The 24,344-nt window shown below is 36.6% G+C and overlaps 3 protein-coding genes across 4 annotated transcripts; all 3 read left to right on the top strand.

The window, feature by feature from the left end:
* Nucleotides 1-1,044: 1,044 nt before the first annotated feature.
* On the top strand, nt 1,045-8,543 carry LOC137748988 (probable choline kinase 2). Of its 2 annotated transcripts, XR_011070139.1 has the most exons (10): nt 1,045-1,280; nt 2,125-2,489; nt 2,995-3,116; nt 3,260-3,455; nt 4,066-4,183; nt 4,276-4,323; nt 4,423-4,523; nt 4,855-4,978; nt 6,045-6,129; nt 8,053-8,543. XR_011070139.1 is itself a non-coding variant. In XM_068489171.1 (9 exons), the coding sequence occupies exons 2-9, from the start codon at nt 2,139-2,141 to the stop codon at nt 8,067-8,069; spliced, it is 1,077 nt and encodes a 358-aa protein (XP_068345272.1). In that variant the 5' UTR covers nt 1,045-1,280; nt 2,125-2,138; the 3' UTR covers nt 8,070-8,543. The 2 variants fall into 2 exon arrangements, 1 of the variants encoding a protein (XP_068345272.1); XM_068489171.1 differs by lacking the exon at nt 6,045-6,129.
* A 2,282-nt stretch (nt 8,544-10,825) lies between these two features.
* LOC137747538 (protein MAINTENANCE OF PSII UNDER HIGH LIGHT 1-like) lies at nt 10,826-13,774 on the top strand. Its single transcript, XM_068487667.1, has 3 exons — nt 10,826-11,101; nt 12,159-12,293; nt 13,251-13,774. The coding sequence occupies exons 1-3, from the start codon at nt 10,922-10,924 to the stop codon at nt 13,587-13,589; spliced, it is 654 nt and encodes a 217-aa protein (XP_068343768.1). The 5' UTR covers nt 10,826-10,921; the 3' UTR covers nt 13,590-13,774.
* Nucleotides 13,775-14,516: 742 nt separating this feature from the next.
* LOC137748679 (uncharacterized) lies at nt 14,517-22,373 on the top strand. The gene is made up of 12 exons (XM_068488850.1): nt 14,517-14,636; nt 15,554-15,655; nt 15,770-15,913; nt 16,714-17,610; nt 17,814-17,901; nt 18,022-18,095; nt 19,102-20,209; nt 20,305-20,588; nt 20,685-20,794; nt 21,158-21,305; nt 21,742-21,894; nt 22,001-22,373. Exons 1-12 carry the CDS (start codon nt 14,586-14,588, stop codon nt 22,130-22,132), a joined length of 3,291 nt encoding a protein of 1,096 aa, XP_068344951.1. The 5' UTR covers nt 14,517-14,585; the 3' UTR covers nt 22,133-22,373.
* Nucleotides 22,374-24,344: the final 1,971 nt, after the last annotated feature.

Below are 24,344 nucleotides of genomic sequence, written 5' to 3' on the forward strand. Positions count from 1 at the left end.
CTCTGGGTTTTATTAAGAGTTTTAAGTTATCCCACGTATAAAAAGTACAAAGCATACGGAGTCAAATTTGATTTGATGATGGGATTGCTGGAATATTATAAATATTACAATAACTATTTCACGTCAAATTTATATTCATATTTATATTAGAATTAATCTCAGTTTATTACTTTAAATTTTTTTAGTTTTCAACATTTTATACAATCAAGTTTCTTTTATCTCAATCTATTACCTAAAGTCATAATTTTGAGTCACTTTCATGCATTCGTTAAGTTTTTCGTCAAAATCTCCGTGAATTGACGATATGGCACCCACATGGACAATGACTAGGCACTATGTCTCAATTTAGGATCCACGTGGATATTAAATTATTAAAAATTTAAAAAAAAAATTGAAATTGAGGGGTAAATCTCAGTTTACTATCTTGAAGTTTCTTGGTTTTCAATATTTCATACATTAAGTTTTTTTTTCATTCCACTCTGGTACCTAAAGTGATAATTCTTAGATAATTTCATACATCTGTCAAGCTTTCTGTTAAAATAGCACTTAACCTGGGAAGTGGCACCCACATGAATAGTGACTGGCGGCCACATGTCAATCTAGGACCCACGTGGATATTAAAATTTTGAAAAATTTTAAATGGGTTGCGAAGTTTCAATTTTTTCACGTTACCCCTAAATGTTTAAAAATGATATTAATTTACATTTTTTGTCTAATGAATTATTTGAATATTTATTAAATTGATGACACGATGAGTATAAAATCCGTAACTAAGTTTACATATAAGCTACATTTGCATTACAAAGCCTAAAACAGTAATCAATTTAAGGAATAATTAGATGTTGAAACATACAAAACTTTTAAAACATTACAGAGCAATATGAAAAAACTAAAACCTCATGGCCCAATTTAAAAATCACATGAAGGTAGTTAGCCCACACGTTTGTTAGACGGGTTTGTCTCCCGGGTACCGAAATAGATAACACGCATTTGGGCAGTTCGTCACGCACACGTAAAAGGTAACAATCATTTATTTCCTCCTCACAGCCGAAATCCAACGGCCCAAACTCCTCTGCCAACCCGCTCAAATCCCAAAATATTACCAACAAAACCAACACCCTCCCCTCCCGCTTCCGTTCCACCGCCATTCCCTTCCTCCCCGAAATCACACGACCTTGAGGTATTTCTGCTTTCTTATAGCCCACCTTCCGTGCCCTCTTCTCGTGCGGTTCCTCTTCCTCAGCTTCCTTCCGGTCCGGCGGTCCGGTTCTTCTTTCCAGGTATTGTTATTGTTCTAATAGTGCCCAATAATTTGCATGCAACATCAAAGAAGAAATCTTTTTATTTTATTTTATTTCAATTTGTTTCTTGAGAATCCGGGTCGGATCCCTTTCTTGCTAATTCCTTCGTTTGTGTTGTGTTGGTAACGGGGAATGGGTGGGAAAGGGACTGGATTGCTGAGAAATGAATGAGAAAGTTGCATGGTGCATGTGAATTTGGGATTATTTTCTGTTTGTTTTGTTGAAGAAAATGGAAATTTCCCCTTTAATTATATCTGCAAGTTTCAAAATTGTGGCCATTATTGCATGTTATAGGTCCTTAATCCTTTCCTAATATAGAATAATGTGGTAATTGGTTTCTTGCCTCTTGGGCAGCTTCCAATCGTTTTATTTTTTGTAATGTGTTATGGAATGGAATGAATTGTCTGCGGCGAGCGAGTTGGAGAGTAATGGACACAAATAGTTGTGTTATTTGATGCCAAAAATGTTTTATGCACATGTTTAGACTGAAATGGTGTGCTAATTATGCCTGATTTTTGTTACGTGGACGTTTAGTTGCTGCGCTTTTTTACTTCAAGATGGTTTAGTCATCTTGGGTTTTTTTTTTTTTTTCCTTTCGATATTTTGTGATCATTAGCATTCTTACAGCTATTATTTGGTATCTGGTTTAAATTTGTAGGCTTTAGGTCATGTTAGACGGTTAAGAGTGCATGTTGTTTTAGGGAGTCTGTCAAACAATCATATTACTTTCTTTGCTTATTTTTCTTGGATCCAACATTTCCACACCAAGATATTAGGTTGCTTGGGTAACATTCATCGACATCATCGTGGTGTGGATGTGCAGCATAATCATTTATCATGGGCGCCATGGAAAATGTCAACAACAGAGAAGATCGTATTCCAGCAGAAGCTAGGGAGATTCTACAATCAATGGCTACCCAGTGGGACGATGTGGTAGATTCAAAGGCACTGCAGGTGATCCCTCTCAAGGGTGCAATGACTAATGAGGTTTTCCAAATAAAGTGGCCATCAAGGACAGGGGAACTGTCACATAAAGTTCTGGTTAGGATTTATGGTGAGGGTGTCGAGGTGTTCTTTGACAGGGATAATGAGATCCGGACGTTTGAACACATGTCAAAGAATGGTCAGGGACCTCGACTACTTGGGCGTTTTCCAAATGGCCGAATTGAAGAGTTCATCCATGCACGGGTACTTTCATTTTTATTTATCTTGCTGTCGTTCTCTATCAATCTCATAATTTGCACTTAAACTAATAATAAAAAATGTTGTTTTCTATGGATCGTTACTGTTGAATTTCTTAAGAACACACAATATTCTTTCACCATTTCTACTTGGGTTTAGGAGTATATTGTATGCACCATGTTCTTTTTTTCCATCAACGCTCGGTATATTTCTAGTGCATAAGAATGCCATTCTAAATTGTCATGTCGTAGTGTTTTATGACTAACTTCCCTAGCTCAAGATCAACTTTTCTAACTAATACTAGTTTTTTCCGGAATTGATTAATTTGGTTTTACAATTCCTTCTATTGGTGGTTATGCATGAGAAAGATAAAAAATATCTATTTTTAATTTCTTGGGTAACATGGATAAATTGCATAAAGAAGTGAATTAAAGAGTTATGTAGCTCAAACTATGGAAGAACATTTTTTGTTCCTTTCCTGATATTATCACTTTCACTTGTACATTTTCAGACACTCTCAGCATGTGATCTACGTGATCCGGATATATCTGCTCTTATAGCTTCTAAACTGAAGGAGTTCCACGAGCTCAATATGCCTGGTCCAAAGGTTGTCACCCTCTGGGATAGATTGCGGTACATTACTTTGTTTTTGCTCTATTATTCTCTGAAAATTTGAGATAATGCTATGTGTCTAAATTAAATGAGCTTAATTTGTCGCATAAATTACTGTTCCTACTGTTATTATAGCTTCACTCACTTCTTTGTAAATGCCCCAGAAATTGGCTCAGTACGGCCAAGAGATTGTCTACGCCAGAAGAAGTTAACTCCTTTCAGTTAGATTCTATTGAAAAGGAAATCCCGTTACTGGAGAAAGAGCTTTCAGGGCCTCATCAACGCATTGGTTTTTGCCACAATGATTTACAGTATGGTAATATAATGCTTGAGGAAGAGAGTAAATCGATAACCATAATTGTAAGTTTCTCATTCTGCTTTGAATTTCAATTTTTTTTTTTTTCTCACCTGAATTTTGGCAGCAAAATCTTATTTTTCATTTGATCTTTAAATTTCAATTCAAGTAAGTTGTTAAGACGTTTCATTTACATGCAACAATAGAATGCCTGGTTATCTGTACTATGCTTAGATGATTTCCTAATTTTAGTATGGGAGATGTCATTACTAGAAAGGATACCAAGTATTTCAAATAGCTTGTGTCTGTGAAATTCACAATATAATCCAACTTGTGAACAATACCAGAAAAAGATTAGGACTGAGATCATCATCAATCATCTGGACATAGTATTTCAGTTTTTATAAGTATGTATATAGGTTTAAAGTTTAAGCGTCGCCGCGTATGATGTATCAATGAAAGGATTCATTTACTAAGGAAGTATGGATTTGACTGACTTCTATAAGAAAGTTCTATAATTTTGTTCTTTTTTTTCATTTCTTGGGAAGCAAATTGAGCACCATGTTTGTTGGCATATATGGAATATCCAAGTATGTCATCTACAATGTGCAATAGGGCATGAACAACAGTGATAAAATTCTTTGGTGCTGATATTATATTTACCTTTCATGCCAGGACTATGAATATGCAAGTTATAATGCTGTAGCATTTGACATAGCGAATCATTTCTGTGAGATGGCAGCTGACTATCACACTGATACACCTCATATTTTGGACTACAGCAAATATCCTGGTTTGTCATCTGTTGTGGCACATGTTTTTATATCTATCTTGTTTTATTTCCTTCTGTTTCCATGCTATAACTTGACCTGCCACTCACAACAGGTTCGGAGGAGCGTCAGCGGTTTGTTCGTTTGTATCTGAGTTCTTCAGGTAATATTATTTTCTTGATTATGTTGTAATTTCTCTATCTCTCTCAAGAAATTGGAAGAATTTATTTGATTTTCTCTGAATTGTGGGATTTGTATGCAGGCAATCAACCTACTGAGAGCGAAGTGGAGCAGCTGGTTCAAGACGTTGAGAACTATACTCTTGCAAGCCATCTCTTTTGGGGCTTATGGGGAATCATTTCGGTACTTGTCGTTTCAACATAGTCTTCGTGGCTTGAACCTTATTATCATAGAAACCTATTGCCACTTTGACTAGGCACTTGCACTCTTGTGGCTTCCATAATGAGTGCTAACGCTTGCGTTCTTTATATGATAGTTTATCCTATAAGCGATCCTGTCCATGATAGGATGTCTTTCTGATTTTTAATTGTGATCAAGGATTTACCTACCTCCTACCTGATATACATAATGCGTAGCAATACTTTCCTGTGGCTATATTTAAGTTGGCAGGAAATAGTAACATGCATTCATTTGTTTCTTGGAGGAAATAGTGATCATGCATTCATTTTTCCAGGAACATGTGAATGAAATTGACTTTGACTACATGGAATATGCAAGGCAGAGGTTTCAACAGTACTGGATAAGCAGGCCTAAGCTGTTGGGTTCTGTTGGATCTCCTCCAGATGTTGTAACTGATGGTAACTATATTGTTTAGTTCTTCTGTGTGTTTAACTCATGCTTCTATAGTCCTTTGATTGCACTATATTGCAGGCTAGCAAGTGTATTTTGTTATCTGATGATGACTTTATAGGAGAGATCCCCAAGTTGTTTTCTGTATTTACTTCTGTCTCCTTGGATGCATCATCTTTTGATTGGTCCTGTACTGTTTTAAGGATGTGATGAGCAGTCAGCAATGTATATTTTTCAATGGATATTTTGTGCCATGACTTTCTCGGTTGTTGATTCATCTAAAGGTGGCCTAAACCTGATATTGTGATCTTCAAAGCTCAGTTAGGTGGGAGTAGTTCAAGGTACCTTTGGTTGAGTTTGGTTGGATGAACATAAATAACTTGACGCAGTTGAAATTTAACGAGTGAAATTGTTTTGCAAGTCCTAGTAGGCTAGTACTGAAGTCGTGATCACTAATGAGGTTCATTTTCCCAAAGCTATAAGACATTACTTAAAAGTTTTAATTTTCTATTTATCCCAAGCTAAATCATAGCTTTAGCTCTTGATCGTGAAAGGGTTTCCATAACTACATCATAATATTGCCTTCTTCTGTGTATTGTTAAAGATGACTATTGAACATGTAGATAGTGGAGCACTCTCTCTGAGTGGTAAATGTTTTAATGGGGCTGTAAGTTATGGAGACTAGGCACCTGAAAACATTAGGCTATGGTTGAAAACTCAGTTTGATTGATTGGTAACTGCGACAAAGGATATCCATGAAAGTTTGGGTAAATGGTAACGTCAAAGTTTATATTTCTTTTTAGGCCTCTGTTGATGAATGCAAAGTGCATATTTTGGTGTGGGAATCCAACGGACGTTATCTTCAGTTTCCTTGCCCGTCCTTTTAGGAAGCTCTCTAGCTTTTTTATTTCTCTGCTGCAATTTCATTGCTGTATTTCTTGCTTCTCCATCCCATGCTTTAGTAAATGCATGATCTCCATGTCATGAAGTTGCACCATACGTATCTTTAATACTTTGTATTTGAGAATTTTCCCACATTATGCACTGCTTATGTACAAAAAATAAATGTTTCAGTTAAATATGGTATGTATCGAGCTGCTGTTTAACACCACATGCAAGGCTGTGGAGACGCTCTTCTTCTTTGCATCTTGTGCAAAAGGTGAGTTTTCATAGTGTGCATATCAAAACGCTGTTCCTGGCTTTTAAGAATTGCTAGAACCCCCTGTAATTCAACAGTCTCTATACATTTTGTGTTCTCAATCACAAGACAAATGGGATCATAGGGTTTGCTAAGACTAATTAAAACCTTTTGCACAAGTCTTTCATTAGATAACACTTCACCAAACGTCTTCATTTGGTTAATCAGTTCATTCAAACGTGTAAGATACCCAGATAATGATTCATTATCGCGCATTCTAGTGTACTCAAATTCACGTCGAAGATTTTGGAGTTTAACCGACCATACTTGATCACCACCGTGGTATTCTCCATATAGCAAATCCCATGCCATCTTCGCTGAATCGACGTTGGCAATTCGAGGAAATAATTGATCTGAGACCACTCTATAATACCTAGAGCTTTTGCATCTTACATGTTTGCAGCCACTGTTTTCTCATCATCTTCCTCTTCTGAGCTTCCTTCAACCTTCTTCTTCTTCTTTGACTCTGAGGTCGTGACCCCTTTTTCAACAAATTTCCATAACCCATGAGATTTGAAGATCGTCACCATCTTGATTCTACAGAACTCGTAGTTCTCACTGGAGGAGATCAGAGTTCTCACCTCATAACTTCCAGATCCAGCCATCTCTTAGCTTAGATGATACGAACACAAATCGAATTAGGTTTCTATGGAGTTCCAGCGACATCACTTGAACCAGAACGAACTTGAGTGTAGCTCGATTGCTTCAACGTTGATGACGTCCACTTCATAGTTCACGCCCAGATCTCAATTGATCAAACCTGGCTTTAAGGCCATGTTGAAGTTTGATTTAGAGTGTGCTAATTTTAAGAGAAGAAGAGGAGATCACAGAAAAAATGAAGATGGATATGGGTGCTTCACTCTCTGCAAAACCGCAGAGAATGTTCTTCCTTTTCTGTATTCACACTCTCACACACACAACACTGCATAACGGTTAGTTATGCATCTGGATTCTCACCATTACATCAGGAAATGATCCCAGCCACACATCTAGCTAAGTTCTAGGATCTTTACACATGTCACTTAGACATAATTACAATATGAGCCCTACGCTTGGTGAAAATAATCGAAGTGGATACACAACTAAACTCAAGGCTTATTTTACTAAACTCAGATTAGCTCAATGCTTATACACTAACAGGATGAACATAAAAAGGTAACTTGACGCGGTTGAAATTTAACGAGTGAAATTGTTTTGCAAGTCCAAGTAGGCTAGTACTGAAGTCGTGATCACTAATGAGGTTCATTTTCCCAAAGCTGTAAGACATTACTTGTAAAAGTTCTAATTTTCTATTTATCCCAAGCTAAATCATAGCTTTAGCTCTTGATCGTGAAAGGGTTTCATTAACTACATCACAATATTGCCTTCTTCTGTGTATTGTTAAAGATGACTATTGAACATGTAGATAGTGGAGCACTCTCTCTGAGTGGTAAATGTTTTAATGGGGCTGTAAGTTATGGAGACTAGGCACCTGAAAACATTAAGCTATGGTTGAAAACTCAGTTTGATTGATTGGTAACTGTGACAAAAGGATATCCATGAAAGTTTGGGTAAATGGTAACGTCAATGTTTATATTTCTTTTTAGGGCTCTGTTTATGAATGCAAAGTGCATATTTTGATGTGGGAATCCAACGGACGTTATCTTCAGTTTCCTTGCCTGTCCTTTTAGGAAGCTCTTTAGCTTTTGATTTCTCTGCTGCAATTTCATTGCTGTATTTCTTGCTTCTCTGTTTATAAATTAGCAGCATCTTTTGGATCATTGGATGAAATTCACTTCTGCATTGTTCGGACGCATTTCTATCAGCTTGTAACCTTATCGTGTATGCTTTTTTTACATGTTTAATCTCCCCGGTGGTTTTCTTTTTCTCTTGTCCATTCTTCAGGCTTTTCTTTTAGGTGAAGGTGAGTTTTGGTTTGCACGCGAACAAAAGGGTACCGGAAAAACATTAGCTAAGCGGCCAAGTATCTTGAAGAAGCTTCAGAAATATTTCAGCTTCACAAAGACGAAAACTTAGGTTTGGAGATTTTCTCAACTAAGGGTGCATCAGTTTCAGAGGGGGAAGATTCGTGAGTGGATTGCATAATGGGATGAAGTGGTGTACGGTGTAACGTAAGACTGGTGTGGCGAGTGCAGAAAGTGGGATTTGAGGTTTGTAAACGATCGATCATGTCTTCGTCTGATCGATCTTTCATAACGTCCTCTCTTATATTGGCATCCACTGCGTGATTGCAATTTCTGGAGCCTCTGCAGTTCGAGTGGCCCTTTGGTAACAAGCGCGTAAAGGTTTTAATATTGTCGAGAGTGCTGTTTTCTTTGATGGCTTATGTACTGTTGGTTTATGTTATATAGTATACGATGATACTTTCTTTTTTCTGCCTTGTCCCTTTTTTTGGATAAAATTTTCTTAGATTTCTTGGGTAACAAAACAAATCAAATTTTCTCAAAACTCAGTAATTTACGAACTTGGTTACAGTACATGCATTTACGTACATTCACCGTTTCACGGTCAGATACGTAACAAAAAATGGAGAATATCATATTTGATTCCTATTCAGAAGTAGCCCTGTCCTCCTGCAGAGCTTCCTTTATGGATCTCGAACCTCAATGAATCCATCGTCGTTGATTCTTTGCATATAGTTCCCCCAAGCGTTCTTCGATGCCACTCTTCAGATCGTAACGACCAGAAATATTGACACCGTACGAATGTGCGGTACATTGAAGCATGCATCAGCACCACATTGCCTGCTTTACTTGCGTTCGCGAGCCTAACGTCTTGTCGTCGAGCCGGTCTGGATCGATCCATGACAGATTCTCCTAACTCCATAAAAATATGGGTTGGGTCAGAGACTCTGCTTGCCATAATATACTCGTATGCAGAACATAATGCAAATGCTGACGACTCCAAACTCAGAACATCGTGGTCGGTGCATAAGAACTCAGCACGCACTTACTTAAACCATCTCCAACCGAAAGAACTAAACATAACTTCTCCAGAATTATAGTCTGCAAAAAAATACTTTTTAATGAACAGTGTCAGGCCATACTCATGTATCATCTCCAACCAAAATGACTAAACATAGCCCCTCTAAATAATTTATTAGTTTTAAGTTTATACCTTAAATTTATTGGTAATTTAGTTAAACTACCGTTAGATTTTTTTCAAATATAACCGTTGAATTTGAATGAATTATTACAACTAAGGAACTGAGTCCTAAAAATGGGCTAAGAGGGGGGGCTACATTTGGCCCTAATGACCTTTTGACCAAATAATGGTCCGGTGAGTTTCAAAGAATTATGGCCCAGTCATTGTTTGAAAATGAATTTTTTGGCAAATCAATCCATTTTTTGACTTTTAGACATTTAGACTTCTTTATTGGAGATGACCTTAAATCTCATCGAAACCTCAAATTTCAATTTTTTCAGCTAGTCATTTTTTTAATAAATCAAAACGCTCATATTTGGTCTTATTAAAATATAATGATCTCCTCTCCCTTGACATCTTTCGGTGATCCAATATGTATCTTTGTGGCAAAACTCGTTAGATAACTTTTTTATTTTTTTTAATCCCAAGAAAGAATTCATCCCAACATTCCTATATAACTGAATAAAATAAAAAAATAAAAAAATAAAAAATAAAATTCAAGAGGGTACAACGGTAATTTCATACGTTTTGCTATGGAAAATACACATTTGACTAACGAGAGATGCCAAAAGATGAGAGTTTATTGTGTTTTACGTTTTGCTACGGAAAATACACATTGAACTAACGAGAGATGCCAAAAGATGAGATTTTATTGTGTTTTGATATATTATATTTTGTGCATTTTGAGTTCATAAGAAAAAAATAATTGAAAAATTAAAACGAAGGCAATTGAATTGTGGGTGCATTGTGAATTCGTCTTAAGCCATGTGAGCTCTTTGTTGGTGCAGTGGGAATTACAATCGCTAAAGTTTTATGCAAATTAAAATTAACTCAGCTTTATTCTATGTCACTCAAAAATGGTAGTGTTATAATAGAATTTTTTACTCCATATACTTTAAAAAATTGACGTAAATAAATGAACACAATTGAATTTCAATCCAATAATAAATGTGATGAACAATCAAATTTCTTTAACATGAGCATAGATTAAAATTAAAATCTTAAATCGATTACATATTTTCAATAATTATCCTAGTTTCGTATTTTCTAGATTAAATGTTGAAACGTATGATTTTAAGATCCGCCGAGAATCTTCGCTTCACTGTTTGTAATTTGTTTCAGTTTATTTTTAAGAAAAATGGAAAAAGGTCAACAAAAATAAAAAGACAAAAAAACATTTAGATGACGTAGCCATCTTAAAATCCACCAAACCTCCAACGCAAAGCAAAGGACACCCAATCCGCAAGTGGGAAAAATATCGGAATTTGGATTCCATCCGGATCATTTTGTGGGTACCTTAGGAATTCTCACATCTTATCCATTCATTATGTATCGTGCGGTCAGAAATAATTTCACTTTTTTATTTAAAATTAAACATAAATACTATCGGACGAAAAATTACCGCACAATTTACGTTGAACGGGCAGGATGTAGGGATCCCTAGGATCCTCACAAAGTGCATCTGGAGAGGATCCTCATCCAAAAATATCATCCTTCCCTCTCCTCCTCCCCCTCCTCCTCTGCATCCCTTCTGCCTCTCCTCTCCACAATAAAACTCTCCAACAAAATTTACTTTGCATTTGAGTGTCTGAGTGTTATTCTGCAAACAATGGCAGCCGCAGCACAAGCTCTGATTGCAGCAGCAAACACATTCACATGCACATTTCCCACACAACAAAGGAGCTTCTTCTTCTCCAGAAAACTTCATAAAGCTAATCCTCTCACAGTAGTTAGAGCTTCCGCCGAAGATGCTGACTGTAATGTGGAAGAATGTGCTCCTGACAAGGAGGTAACCCTCTCTCTCTCTCTCTCTCTCACATATATGTATATATACATATGTATGCATATAAACTCTACCTAGGTGTTTGGTGTAAGATTGTTTATGGTTTTTGATCTTAATGCTGGATGTGTTTATTTTCTGTGACTTAAATTAATTGATTAATTAAGGCAAGCAAAAGTTTTGAATTTAACCCATCCATGTTGGAGCTTTTTGCAGCGATGGGTTGGTAATCTCAGATTACTGGATTGGATTCTACAGTAAACAGATACCCTAATTTAGGATTAAGTTTAACTATATGTAATTGGTCATTTTCCCGATTAATTTTTCACTTCCAGTTATGTTTGCTGTAGTAATTGGGGCGAGTTGTTACTGCCTAGGACGCTAATTCAGGATTTCAATCACATTGCAAACCAATATGTTTGATGACAAATAAATGAAGATTTTTGCGTGGTCTGTGTTTGTTTTGTGGACTTATCTACCGCGCATCCTCATGGCATTAGTTTGCAGAGTGACTTCCCGAAGGGAAGAGGCAACTCGACTACTCTCGGTCTTTGATGGAATCTGGAATTTGAAATAGTTTTTTGTTGTTTTTGTAGCATAATTGGAACGTTAATAGCAAGTTATTCCTTAGAATTCCTGTTATGATTCACCTCACCCATGCCTTGAAGCTGTTGGTATACCATCCGAGTCTCCCTTTGCACCGATAATTGCAATGAAAAGAAGTTAGTTTGTAAATCTCTGCGACCAGCGGAAGCCCATAGGCATCTGTGGATGAGAAAAGATTCCCAACCATCGGTTAAGAAATCAAAACATATTGGAGTGAAACTCTCAAACCACAAATGTTGAACTATTCTTTGGGTCCTAGTGTTCCAAGCTGTGGTGTCCACATCCTTCTTCCTCACACGAGTCTGTCTTTCTCATGGAAAACAAATCTGACCAGGAACGAAAACTGACAATTAAAGAGCGGGGGATTTCTAGGGTCAATGACATGTTTATTGGCATTCTACTTGACAGAAAAAGGAATTAAACAAATATATTTTTGATATTTTTCTTGTGGTGTGAATAGGTTGGAAAAGTGAGCGTGGAATGGTTGGCTGGTGAGAAGACAAAAATTTCTGGGACATTTCCACCCCGTAATCGGGGTTGGACTGGATACGTTGAGAAGGACACTGCTGGACAGACAAACATATATTCTGTGGAGGTTAGTAAATATTGAATTTTTACACTCTGCTAGACTTCTGCATTCTGCCTCTTTTTACCTTTCTGTTTTTTGTTGTTTTTTCTTTGAGAAATCGGTGTTTTATTTCTTATTTGAAATTTTGAAGCCAAAAAATCATTGAATGTACCGGACAGAATGATTATAACTGATCATTACGGAAAAAAAAAACCTCTGAAAAGTTATTCAGAGCTTGGTTGAGCGATGATACATTAGATCAAAAAACAAGGATGACCTGAGATAAGTAATGCCAACAGAAAATGTAAAATCACAGTTGACATCTTCTTCACAAGACCAAATTTTCAGTTCATATGACCAAACTTTTTGGGTTTTGTATATTGGAAAATTATGACAGTAAACTTGTAGTTCTTCCTGATGCCGAGCATCATGTATTAGTATCCTAATCGAGTATTTCTATAGAATTGCAGAATTAGAGAGCTGTTGTAGAGATGGTAGTAAACATCGTTCTGTTTGTCATATTCTTGTACTAGTAAATAAGTCTTGCCTTCTGACAAGACGTGTAGTGAATTACCATGAGATTCAGCAATGCTTAAAACTGATGGATCATTAGCTTAATTGAGTATTTTAGTTGGAATGGAAGAAATTGAAAGTTTCTGTTGAGAAAATGGTGAACGTCATTCTCTTTATCGTATTTTTTTAACTAGTAAATAAGTCTTGCCTCAGGATGTGGGGAGTATAGTTTACTTTAAGCTGAAAACGTTGATCATAACTCTCGTAACGCGCACGCTTCAGAGGGGTATACAAAGTTCATTAACCACACCCTCAAAAGAGATGTTTGAAACCTACTAATGTATATTGTGGCTATCAGTTCATAGGGTTTGGTTGTTCTGTTTCTTTTCCTCTCTTATTTGCTTTGCTCGAGACTTGAGTATATGTCACGTTACAGTGCGCCAACTTTCTTAGCTTGTCTACATTTTCCAGCCTGCAGTTTACGTAGCAGAAAGCGTGATAAGCTCAGGAACTGCAGGGTCTTCTGCCGATGGAGCTGAGAACACAGCAGCAATCGCAGCTGGGGTTGCCCTCATTGCTGTTGCTACAGCTTCATCGGTACTCCTCCAAGTAGGTAAGAACTCACCTCCGGTGGTGCAGAAGGTTGATTACTCTGGGCCATCACTTAGTTACTACATCAACAAATTCAAACCAGAGACAATCGAAGCCTTGGCGCCAAGTGTGGTTGAATCTTCCCAGCCGGAACCCTCCCAGATTCAGGTTGAGTCACAGGTTCAGCCGGAGCCTTCTGCGAGCAGCAATATCTCTTAGGCAATGAAGCTGCTGTAATTTTCTGATATGTAAAATTTACTAAAAGCCTTTCTTCTTTCTCATCACCAGTTTATCTGAGTAATTATTAGGATGTATGTTGTGATACATCTTTGAACAGCAAAATGTAAATCAAAGTACACAAGTTGTGGGGAATGTCATTCTGGAAGAATACGGGCTGTGAGAAATGACAGATTTTGAAAGTGCTTTTAAAATCGCTAAATGTGTTTTCAAGTAACTCAAAGCACTTTTAATGTCAACATTTACACGTAAAAGTTAAAAATGCTCGCGGAACATAGAAAGCTTTATAGAAGCACATGCTTCTTCATGAAGCAATTCAAGCGCTTCTTAAGAAGCATTTAAAATCGCAACATGCTTCTAAAAGAAAGTGTTTGGAGTAAAAGTATTTAAGAGCAAAAGTGCTATATAGAGAAGTATTTCCAAGATTTAATAAAAAATAAAAAAGAAATAGAGAAGTATTTCCAAGCATGTGTTAAAAACACTGGTTGGAGGCATGTATCATCTATTGGGCTACTTAGCCTTCAAATAATGACAAATGTTATGTCTAGACAAAAATTTTAACGTCAATCACTAAAATGAAAAAATGGTTGAGTTGAAATACAATTACCAAAAATTTTACAGTTGTCGACGGAGAGTTGTTACAAAGTTTAATTTTTTAATTTTCATAATTGTAGTAAGTGGTGGATTGTTCTGGTGGTTAAAGTCTTTGAACTCAATGCGTTACAAACTCAATTTCTCACCCTTTTAATATAGATTAGTGTAAAACATCGTTTGTTAACAAAAGTATAAAAAGAAAATTCCGTAATTACATGAGGTTAAGAGTTAAACTCCCTAAAATTACCCCTTGGAAAAATCTACTCTAAAACCCGCCAAATTCGAGTCTTCTTGGCGCCAAGGAGTCCTCCTCGTTATAAGGGGAATTACCCGGGCAGCTGCGCGCGTAAACACAAGGCGGCGGCCGGGGCGGAGCAGCTAATTATGTCTCATTCTGTCGACACGTTAGGGTTTCGTCCTCCACAGTTCTCTGAGGTGCGTCTTTCTGCCTTTCTTCCTCATTTACCACTCTGCTAAGATTGGATTTTACCATTTATTTGGCTGCCGAGAAATTGGAGCAAAATAATGAACTAGTTTATTTTACTGTTATTATTTTCGAAAAGGTAGAGAGGAGTGGTGAATATTTGAAGTCGATTAGTTGATTTAGGGTAGTTTAAGTGGACCAGTTAGGCATTTCGGATGCTAATTCGTAGGAAATTGACACTTTATAATTTGATTCATTTGTTTTCCTTGGGTTTTCTGGTAGTAAAATGAATTGGGTAAAGTTTGAATTTTGAATGTAGAACGAGTAACACAAGTGTTTCGCTTACTTATATCAAGTTTGTTTGGAAACGATCAGAACCCAAAGTGTGGTTTAGTTTTTATAATTATATATGTTAAATGAGATCAATTTTTCCCATTTAGTTTTATTGATGTGCTGACTTTTACGAAGTGAATGTGAAAGGGTGTTTTTTTCGTATGTTGTTCGAGGTGCCATGAGAGGGGATTTTGTTCTTAAAGCTTTTGTTTTGTTATGTAAATGGAGCTGTCAGTAGAAGGTATACCACAACTGAAGGCTTACGGAGAATCGTTTGATAGCCTGACTGAGACGTTTTGATTGGAACCAAGTCCATGCCACTAAGATTTTCCCTTGCTTTTATCTTCTTCCTTGTTTTTTTCATATTAATTTTTTAATTTTTAAAGTTAAAAAACGAGTAAACTAAATTTTACTAAGGAAGCATGGGAAAGTCCTTTTCAGAACAGGGTGTAATGAAAAAAGAGAGGCAATAGAAGCATCAAATTGGGAGACAGATACGAGTTATTGCGTTTAATGATAACATTGATGAGTTATATACACTACTGAGATTACTTATGTTAATCAATGATGATGTTCAATTTTCTCCTAATTACAGGATTTAGCTTGGCTTCCTGGTTGGCTTCAGCAGCACCAGAAAGAACAATTGGATGAATGCACCAACGAACTTAAGGGTACCTACTTAGAGCTAGCGTCCAAGGTTGGAACTAGACCCATCCCAACCATATTCTAACATTTACTGCTTGTTCTAAAGCCGAGAGGCGGGGATTGGTTAAACTCTTTTCTCATGTGTCTTCTTTATTGCACTAAATAGGATTTGAGAATTTTTCAAGGAAACACTAGTGAAGGAAGAGATGCTAATACATTTTCACATGAGGAAGTTGGGTACAAAAGCTGTCATTTATTCTTATCTGGGGAAGACAATTCTGCAGTTAGCCTTGCTTCATCTCCTGGAAATGTAAGCTCTTAAGGATGACTTGATTTTACTTTTGTTTTTCTTATGTTGTTAACCATGTCCTATCAATTCACAAATCGGTCCACTTTCCTTTTTTAGAAGTTAGTGTTAAATTTGTGATGTATTAACATAACAGCGTGCTTTGAAACCATGTTCTGGAAAATGTAAATCTTTGTACATATTAGCTGAGAGGTGTACCTGAGCTATTAGAGGAATCTTAGAATCAAACAAATTGTCTCTCAAACAGGAGATGGATTCTGGATTCTGGATTCTTTTTTCAATTAAATTAGCTTTCAGTACTTTCATCAAATATTGAAACTTTTATCTTGTATAATCAAAGAATATTTTAGAGGTAAGAAGCTAGAGATGAGAAATTTGATCGTTCATGAAAAATGCTACATAATGTCAATGGTTACTTATACCACGTGATGAAACACACTGCAGCTAGGGTTAAGATTTTCCCTTCTTCAATGAATTTGTGCTTCATTTTAAGTACATACTGATCATAAACAGAGAGAAGGGAAACATAGTATAGAAAAACAAGAGCTATTTTATTTGACTACAATCTTCTATTCTCTAATCAATGTGAAAACTATGATTCAAGTACAAAGAATGGCCTGTATACACAATGTCAAATAAGATCTTACAGTGACAAGGAAACAATAAAAGTTAAAGGCTAGTAAAATAACATAGAAAGTAAACAACATGCCCGGATTATTAGTTCTGTGCCTATGCCTAAACTGGGTACGTAGGCCTCCACCTTTACCAATAATACACTAATGTACATCTGTTTTATTGTATAGGTACTTCATTTCCATCTTCATCTTTCATCAAATGGATATTCACAATGTAGCCCACTTCAACCTTTGGATGCTTCTCAAAATCATCTTGAATCCAATACAGTTCTCTCCGTGCAACTAAATAACACCTCAGTGGGTTCCGAATTGAAGAGCTGCTCCAAAATTGGCCTAAATGTTGGTGGGATAAATTCTTTACCTCCAAAGTCCATTGAAAAACCCAGGGAGGATACTGTTCCACCCTGCCCCTCCAATAACAAGAAATCAGCAAGTCATTCTGATGAAAAGCTTGATACCAGGTACCTGAAAGCAGCTGACATCTCTGATGCTGTTGAACTCTCCATTGCAGCATCTGAAGCATTGGTTATAAATGAAATAATGGGGAGTGGCTTGCCTTCGGACGTATTGCCAACAGCAGTGGTACTGGAAGCAGCCCTTCAAGTAAAGAAAGCAAGATTGGAGTGGCTAGATGATTCCTTAGATGGCCCAGCTGAGGAAACTGAAAATTGTGATTCTCTCTCAGATTTGGATGATTTCACCATGGCCGATGTATATAAAGATGTAGGGTTGTCTCAGAGCATACCTTCTGATGAGTGTGCATGTGATTCAGCTATTTCCCAAGTGAAAGAGACCCCTCTCTCTGGAATTCTGTATGAGTGCGTAAATCTATCTGATTCTTCAGAGCTCAGGGCTCAATGTGTCAAGTTTGATGATATCCCTATGCAAAAAGAACTAGGACAGAATTTGGTTATGGATCTCAAATCAACTGAGAACTTCCATCCAGAATCCGTCAACTATGAGAGGGAACAGCTTCATGATAAGCTTGTTCTGGGTTCAAATATCAGTGTGGCCAGATATGATCCTTCAGCTCTAAAAAATTCAGATGGTTTTATCATGAAGCAGGTAAAATCATATTCACCTTCTCTGATCTCCCATTCTCCTCTTATCTAATATATAAAACTGATATATATATTTATAGAAAAAAAACTAAAAAAAATCTTTTTTATTGTAATTAGTTTAGACTGTCGTTTCTCTCTGTGCATGTTGGACTTTTTATCTCATTCCAATTGGGACTTATTAACTAATTCTGTAAGTTTAGCTTCCAGACAGTTGGCGCTATGGTGGATGTAGCATCATTTCAGCCTCAAAATAATGTAAACTTCCGCCCACAAGCTTGGAATTCAGGGAACTCTAGTGAGAAACATTTCCTTTTCCATGCGCCTCCTTTTTCCCTACTCTTGATTAGGCATATGTGTGTATTCTTTATTTCTTGCTATTTATTTATCTTCTTATTAAGCTTTCTATGTCCCGTAGAGGGAGAAGATACAGTAAGTTACTTAGCTTCGAACAGATTCAGGAGCCGGTGGTTAGGGGGTTGGACAGGCCAGGTGTGTGCTTTACTTTTTGATTTGTTCCAATTCAGTTTCAATCTTACGCATCTACACTTACCCAAATATTAAGTTAATTCTATATGTATTATTCTAGACCTAGATGAGAGCTTAGAAGCTTATGCTGTAACCTGTTTGATACTGGCAAAATTCTAGAATGCCTTAAAGATTTTTATTCTTATATCACTGCTTTTAATATTTTCCCTTTGTTTTGTCTCAGCCAGCTTAATCACATACAGACTAGAAATCCAACCATATTCGCTAAGATCACTTTTACTTTTTACAATGTTAAAACATGGTTTATTTAATCTCATTCTTTAAAGGCATCTAAGTTTTGAGGCCCGTGCTGTTGGTAAGTTTGGGTCTACCACGTATATTTATTCATATAATTCAATGGCTTCTTAAGATACCATTATCATCAAGCTTATTTTTATTTTGCTACTATCTCTTCACATTTCCTGTACTTTTTTTTTTTTTTTTTGTCAAACGATAGATTTTGTTCAATTAGATGTTAGATTAGCCACAGACAGGGTTCGAACCCACGCCATCATGCAGGGCTCAATACTTTTCCACCACTGTGGTAAAGGGTCACTTGCCATTTCCTGTACTTTCTGAATGTGCCATATACTTTCCCTCTCAACTCCACTGAATACTCTCCAGCAGTTGGAACTATTATAGTTTTGAAGCTTTATGTGACCACTTTTTCTTCTTTTACATGTCAAGATTCCCTTCCTGTTTTAAGCATATCTACTGTATGCATTATACCATCCTGCCTGACATTAATATGCAAGATTAAACATACCACTGTTAAATTAAAACCTCCTGTAAGCAGTTATTCAGGTTGCATATTTACTATTTTGGTGTTATTGGCTTTAGTGAGATCATTCATACTTACTATTTAATGCAACATTTATATGATCATTAGCATCATTGTTATTGTAGTTGCTTCTCTTGTTTTTGATAATATTTTTGTTTTTTGTTCCTTTTCAAATATACCTTTTGGCAGGATGCATCTGCTACTCCAGAATTGAAACAGAATACTAAAAGTGTGATGAAGTGTTTTGCTGGTGAGACGAGTTTTTTCTCAGAATCGGCAGATATTGCTCCAGACGTAAACTCTTTTGTGCAAGTGCATGACACCAAGTTTTATAGAACATCACAGTCAAGCATAGCCTTTTCTGGTTTACATGACGAAGATAACAATGGGATAATGCTCTCTCAAGATGTGGCGACATCTTCTAGCCTATCTTCAGTAGATCCTCTTTGTTCCGTTGTCCCGTGCAGTATTTCTTCAGAAAATGCTAGTCTTACATTAGCTCACAATCAGAAGGATAAGGAAAATCATAATGAAGAATGCTTTAGACCCACACAGGAACTTGCGGTGGAGAATTCACACAAATCGTCAAATCCAATTATTAAATTTCCCCATGAGGACGGGCCATCTATGCCCACAATTAATGGTGAGCATTCTCCAGTCACAGTTCGAAGGCAAATGATTTCACTCAGGACATATAGTACGCTTCTCCCAAACCTTGTTTCCATTTTCGATGGAGGAAGCTTTTATCGTGATCGGTCATTTGAACTAGAACTCGATCAGAGGCTGAATCCCTTGAATAAGGATGTCCCCTGCGATAGATCTTCTGATAAAAGGAGTTATAAAGAGTCGCTTCCTTCCAATACTGTATCCTCATATTCTACTGGAAGAGACAGTGAGGGAAACGGTGAAACTACCTTAGATGTGAATCCTGTTGCAACACTGAAAGATCAGAAGAGAAGTTATCACAAGACCGAAGGAAATGGGAATGAGCTACCTATTCAAGCATTGAAAAAGAGGAGGCAACCTCTTATTTTTAATCATAGGTCACGTTTCCGTATCCAGGCTTCTAAACCTTTAATGAACAATTCCACTTTGGAGAAACATCTCAAACTTGATTTGCTGCCGGAAAATGTTGTTAAGCTTCAACAAAATGAGGAACTCCACACTATACAATCTGCATGCAAGAACTTCCCTGACAGAGATGTTTTAGTGAAAAAGAGAGTTCATTTCTGTGAAGCAGATATTGCAGTTCAGCAGAACAAGAACCTCCAAAAGCTAGATTCTTCCACCGAATATTGTAAGCCATGCCTATTGATTCTCTAAAATTTCGTCCTAATTGATGAACTCTACAAATTGTTCTAATTTATTATGTTGCTAAAACTTTAAATGTAGGCTCAAATGCTAGAGCAAGTAAAAGATGGAAACATCCCAAGTTTCAAAGTCATGAGAGAAGCAGCCGTACAAATTGTCACCTTAAGTCTGGGAAGAGATTACTGTTTCATGGTATAGAATTCCTGCTTACAGGATTTTCTAGTCAGAAGGAAAAGGACATTGAACGACAAATATGGAAACATGGTGGCATTGTTCTTTCTGATATTCCTTCTCCAAATTTAAGGGCAAAAAGAAGCTTACGATCCAATGGCTACCATCTTCCCATTATTCTATGTATGAATAAGGTTGTTTTTTCTTACTTTACTTCTTATGACTGAAGTTCAAACTTGGTTATCAAGTGTTTGAACCCTATTTCTACTCTAATTCTTTATTCATTGCAGCTACAGACCACCAAGTTTTTGTATGGTTGTGCAGTGAACTCCTTAATATTAAAAGTTGATTGGCTTACTAATTCAATTTCGGCAGGCTGTATTTTACTACCTGAGAAGAAGTAAGTGGTGCATTTTTCTTGGAGGTTTACCATCTGTTTTAGTCGTGGGGATTGGTTACAGTTTAGAGTATAGGTGAAAGGAGCGTCTGCTTTGCGTTTCACAGCTCTGGTTGGAACATGTGACACAGGACAGTGCAACACTAGGAGCCTTTTTCTTTTGTGATATAGTAAATAGATTTCCTAGGCTCCTTTTTCCAGATCTATTTGCTTTGTTCCGGGGGGCTTTAACTTTTTGTGGTCATGTTAATTGGTTAGGGGGCTTTAACTTTTTGTGGTCATGTTAATTGGTTATTGTCGGCATTTATTGTACCGTAAGTTTTTATACTTCGATGGTTCATGATTCTAAATCAATATTGTTGTTAGATACATGATACTACCGAATCGAGCTGATGCAGAGCATATCATTATTGGGGAGCCATTTCACCACAACCGCAATTATGTCTTTGAAAAAGTAGGAATCATGCTTCACGGAAAGCACAATTTCTACAGCAAATTGGCAAAAATAATTAAGGTAGGGGTCACTAATGTTGTTATAACCTTAATCTGTCACCGAAATTCAAACATTACACCATATTTTATCTTGGTTAGTTTAGTTTCATTTCTAAGTTCTCCCTCTCACTAGTTGCCATCTCCTCCTACCCCATGTAATGTTGTTGAGCTAATGTAGAATGAAGGTGTATCTCCTGCTGTCAAAGTTGTGAAATTGGTACTCTTGGCAGGAACTAAATTCATTATCTCATAAATTTTGGTCATGGCATGCATCTTACTCTGCGGTCTTACTAAATGTTTAATTTCTATGAGTCACTAAGTGATGCAGAATGGAAAAAATTGTAATCTTCCAATTCGTTTGGATCATAATCTAGTGGGATCATGTGTTTCCAGCTTTCCAATGAAGATACATTTCGCTGTAGTCTGATTCGTTCTGTTAATATATCTGGATTGTGCAGCACGGAGGTGGGAAGGTCTTTAAAACCCTCCAGTGGTTAGTCCACAGTTTGGACAAAGAGAAAGTTACTTTGGGAGCCATTGTTGCTGAGGATGAAGGTAGGACATCCCGTCACTTGAGGCAGTGCGCGTCCGAGCAGAAGATAGCAGTGATGGTAAGTAATTATTAATTGCTTTTACAAGTACATTGGCTCACATGCTCTTTTCCTATAAAATTGAGCTTCCACCTTTTTTCTGAATTGAGTTGGTCACCTGTGGCAGCCAGTTAGCTGGATCATAAAAGGCTTGTATTTAGGTAAGCTGCTTCCGTTTCCAGATAAAGGTCGGCCCGCTTTACCAACAATTAAGATCTCAGAGATCCCAGTTTCCGCAAAAGTGAGTGAAGATTTATGAAGTTACCAGTTTCTGCAACAGCATTGGTCGTAGATGTATGTATTTGTAATTTTGTAGGATACACACGTGGCGATTCCAAAGCTCGCGACCGCACATACGTAAGTTTGGCGACCGTAGGCAGTAGATGTGTCCACGTATTTGTAATTTATCAGTTGTTCAAAGTGCCTACATTAAGCACCTAGTTTACGATTTAGAGGTGCTTAGTTAAATTTTGTATTGAATATTTGTAGCAGAAAACACAAGAACCCAAGCTATAGAAAGGCCCATGAAAACACCCCAAAGCTCAGCTTCCATGATGGTTCCTCTGCCCAAATTAGCAGCAAATCCCTTAATCCAATCCCCTTCAGAATTGCGAATCAAACCTCCAGCACTTATGTGCCTAAATGGGTCATTACAACTCCCATCTGTATTGATTTTATATCTACCAATTGGCGGGTGGATCCAATGGATTGAGATGATTTGTCTAGGAGGCTTACTAGAACACTTGTTGGCATCATACCAATCCCTTGCAAATTGAAAAATGAACTTCTGGGGTGAGACAGGCGGTTGTTGACCATCGTTGAAGACAAGATTGTTCCTCCCTTTCCAGCAATACCAGAGAGTTGATGCAGGGATGTGATCCTTGAATGTGATTCTTGGGATGTTGTTATTTTGATCCAAAAACCTATTTTGGATTCGCACCCTCTCTACAATCTCATTATTGACTGCAAAGAAACCATCGGAAAAAATTGGAGATGTGAAGTCACTCATATATATAGAGAAATGAATGCCTCAGCTGATCACATGGCTGACTTGGGTCATGGGCTATCCCTAGGCCTTCATGTTTTTGTTTCTCCTCCTACCACTGCTAGTAATGTTCTAGTTTCTGATTCTATTGGCAGGGCCCTTCCTAGGGCTGTTCTTGCTTGATTTTTTTGTTTTGTTGCCGGGCTTTGCCCTCCGTTGTACCAAAAAAAAAAAAAAAAAAAAAAAAAACACAAGAACCGGCCAGCATTCTTCGCATGTGGTTCACCCAATTCGGCTTACTCATTTATGAACCACAACAAAAGTTGCATGTTTCATTTTCAAATAACTATATATATATATATATTATTGATTGTTTACAATTAGCTAGGTATAAATTCAAGGATGGTGCTATTCCGCACGCTCCTTTTTATTTTTAACAGTTTTCTTTTAATTTTTGATCGATAGATTGAAGAAAATTAAAATACAAAAATTAACAAGGGATGTGTATGTTAAAAGTGGATCTCATAAAAATGTGTCAAAAATTGTGTAGAAAAGTGGTGTTCTGAATCTATCCTATATATATTTGTTGTAATACTATTTCTATGTGGATGTCCGTATTCTCCTCTCAATCACTCTTTAATTTCTCTCGTCTCTCTCTTGTGTCTTATTCATACTTTATTTTTAATACGTTATCAACACGTCCTTCTACAATTTAAGATTTTTTTGTTTGTACCAACTTTCAATATCAATGGATTGCTGTCACACCTATCAAATTGGTACATACCATTCATAGCTTTTGTCTGCCTTGCTGTACAAAGAATTTGTGGTCCATATCAAGGGAGTCTTACACATTCGACATGCTTATATAATCCTTATTCTTCTTATTGTTAATGAGAATTATTATTAGCACTTTAAAAATTTTATATTATATATTTATGATTATATATTTATGATTCGTCTCATAGTTAATGTTTTTTAGTCCTTTGTGGGTGCATATCCCTACGATGATGTCTCACAGATCTGCCTTGCGTGCAGATTTATTAGGGAAGGAAAAGTTTATGCTCTTCGTTGATGTGCGAGACAACTGAAATACAAAAATAGAGGAAGAAACAGTCACGGAGATAAATTTTACACGAATAGGAAGCTTTTGAAAATTAAGTATACTTTTATTTATAATTAGCAACGATATGTTCTCATATTTTAGAAACATCGTATTGTAATATTATTATCAATATAATCAAATACATTTTTCATTTTATACAATCAAGTTGTCATTTAAACATTGACCTCTATTCATTTTTCAATGTATACAACAAGTGATCATTCAACATTAATTTCTTATATGATGTGGATTCTTCACAATATTGATCACTAAAAAAAAATCTCCCTATTTTAGAAAGGTTGCACTTTTGTTTTGTTTTAATTAAAAAATATATTAATAAATGATCTTTCTATTTTGTACCAGCTTTCATTATCTACCGATTGC

Source organism: Pyrus communis, chromosome 10 (assembly GCF_963583255.1).
Source record: "Pyrus communis chromosome 10, drPyrComm1.1, whole genome shotgun sequence".
In the NCBI taxonomy this organism is placed as follows: domain Eukaryota; kingdom Viridiplantae; phylum Streptophyta; class Magnoliopsida; order Rosales; family Rosaceae; genus Pyrus; species Pyrus communis.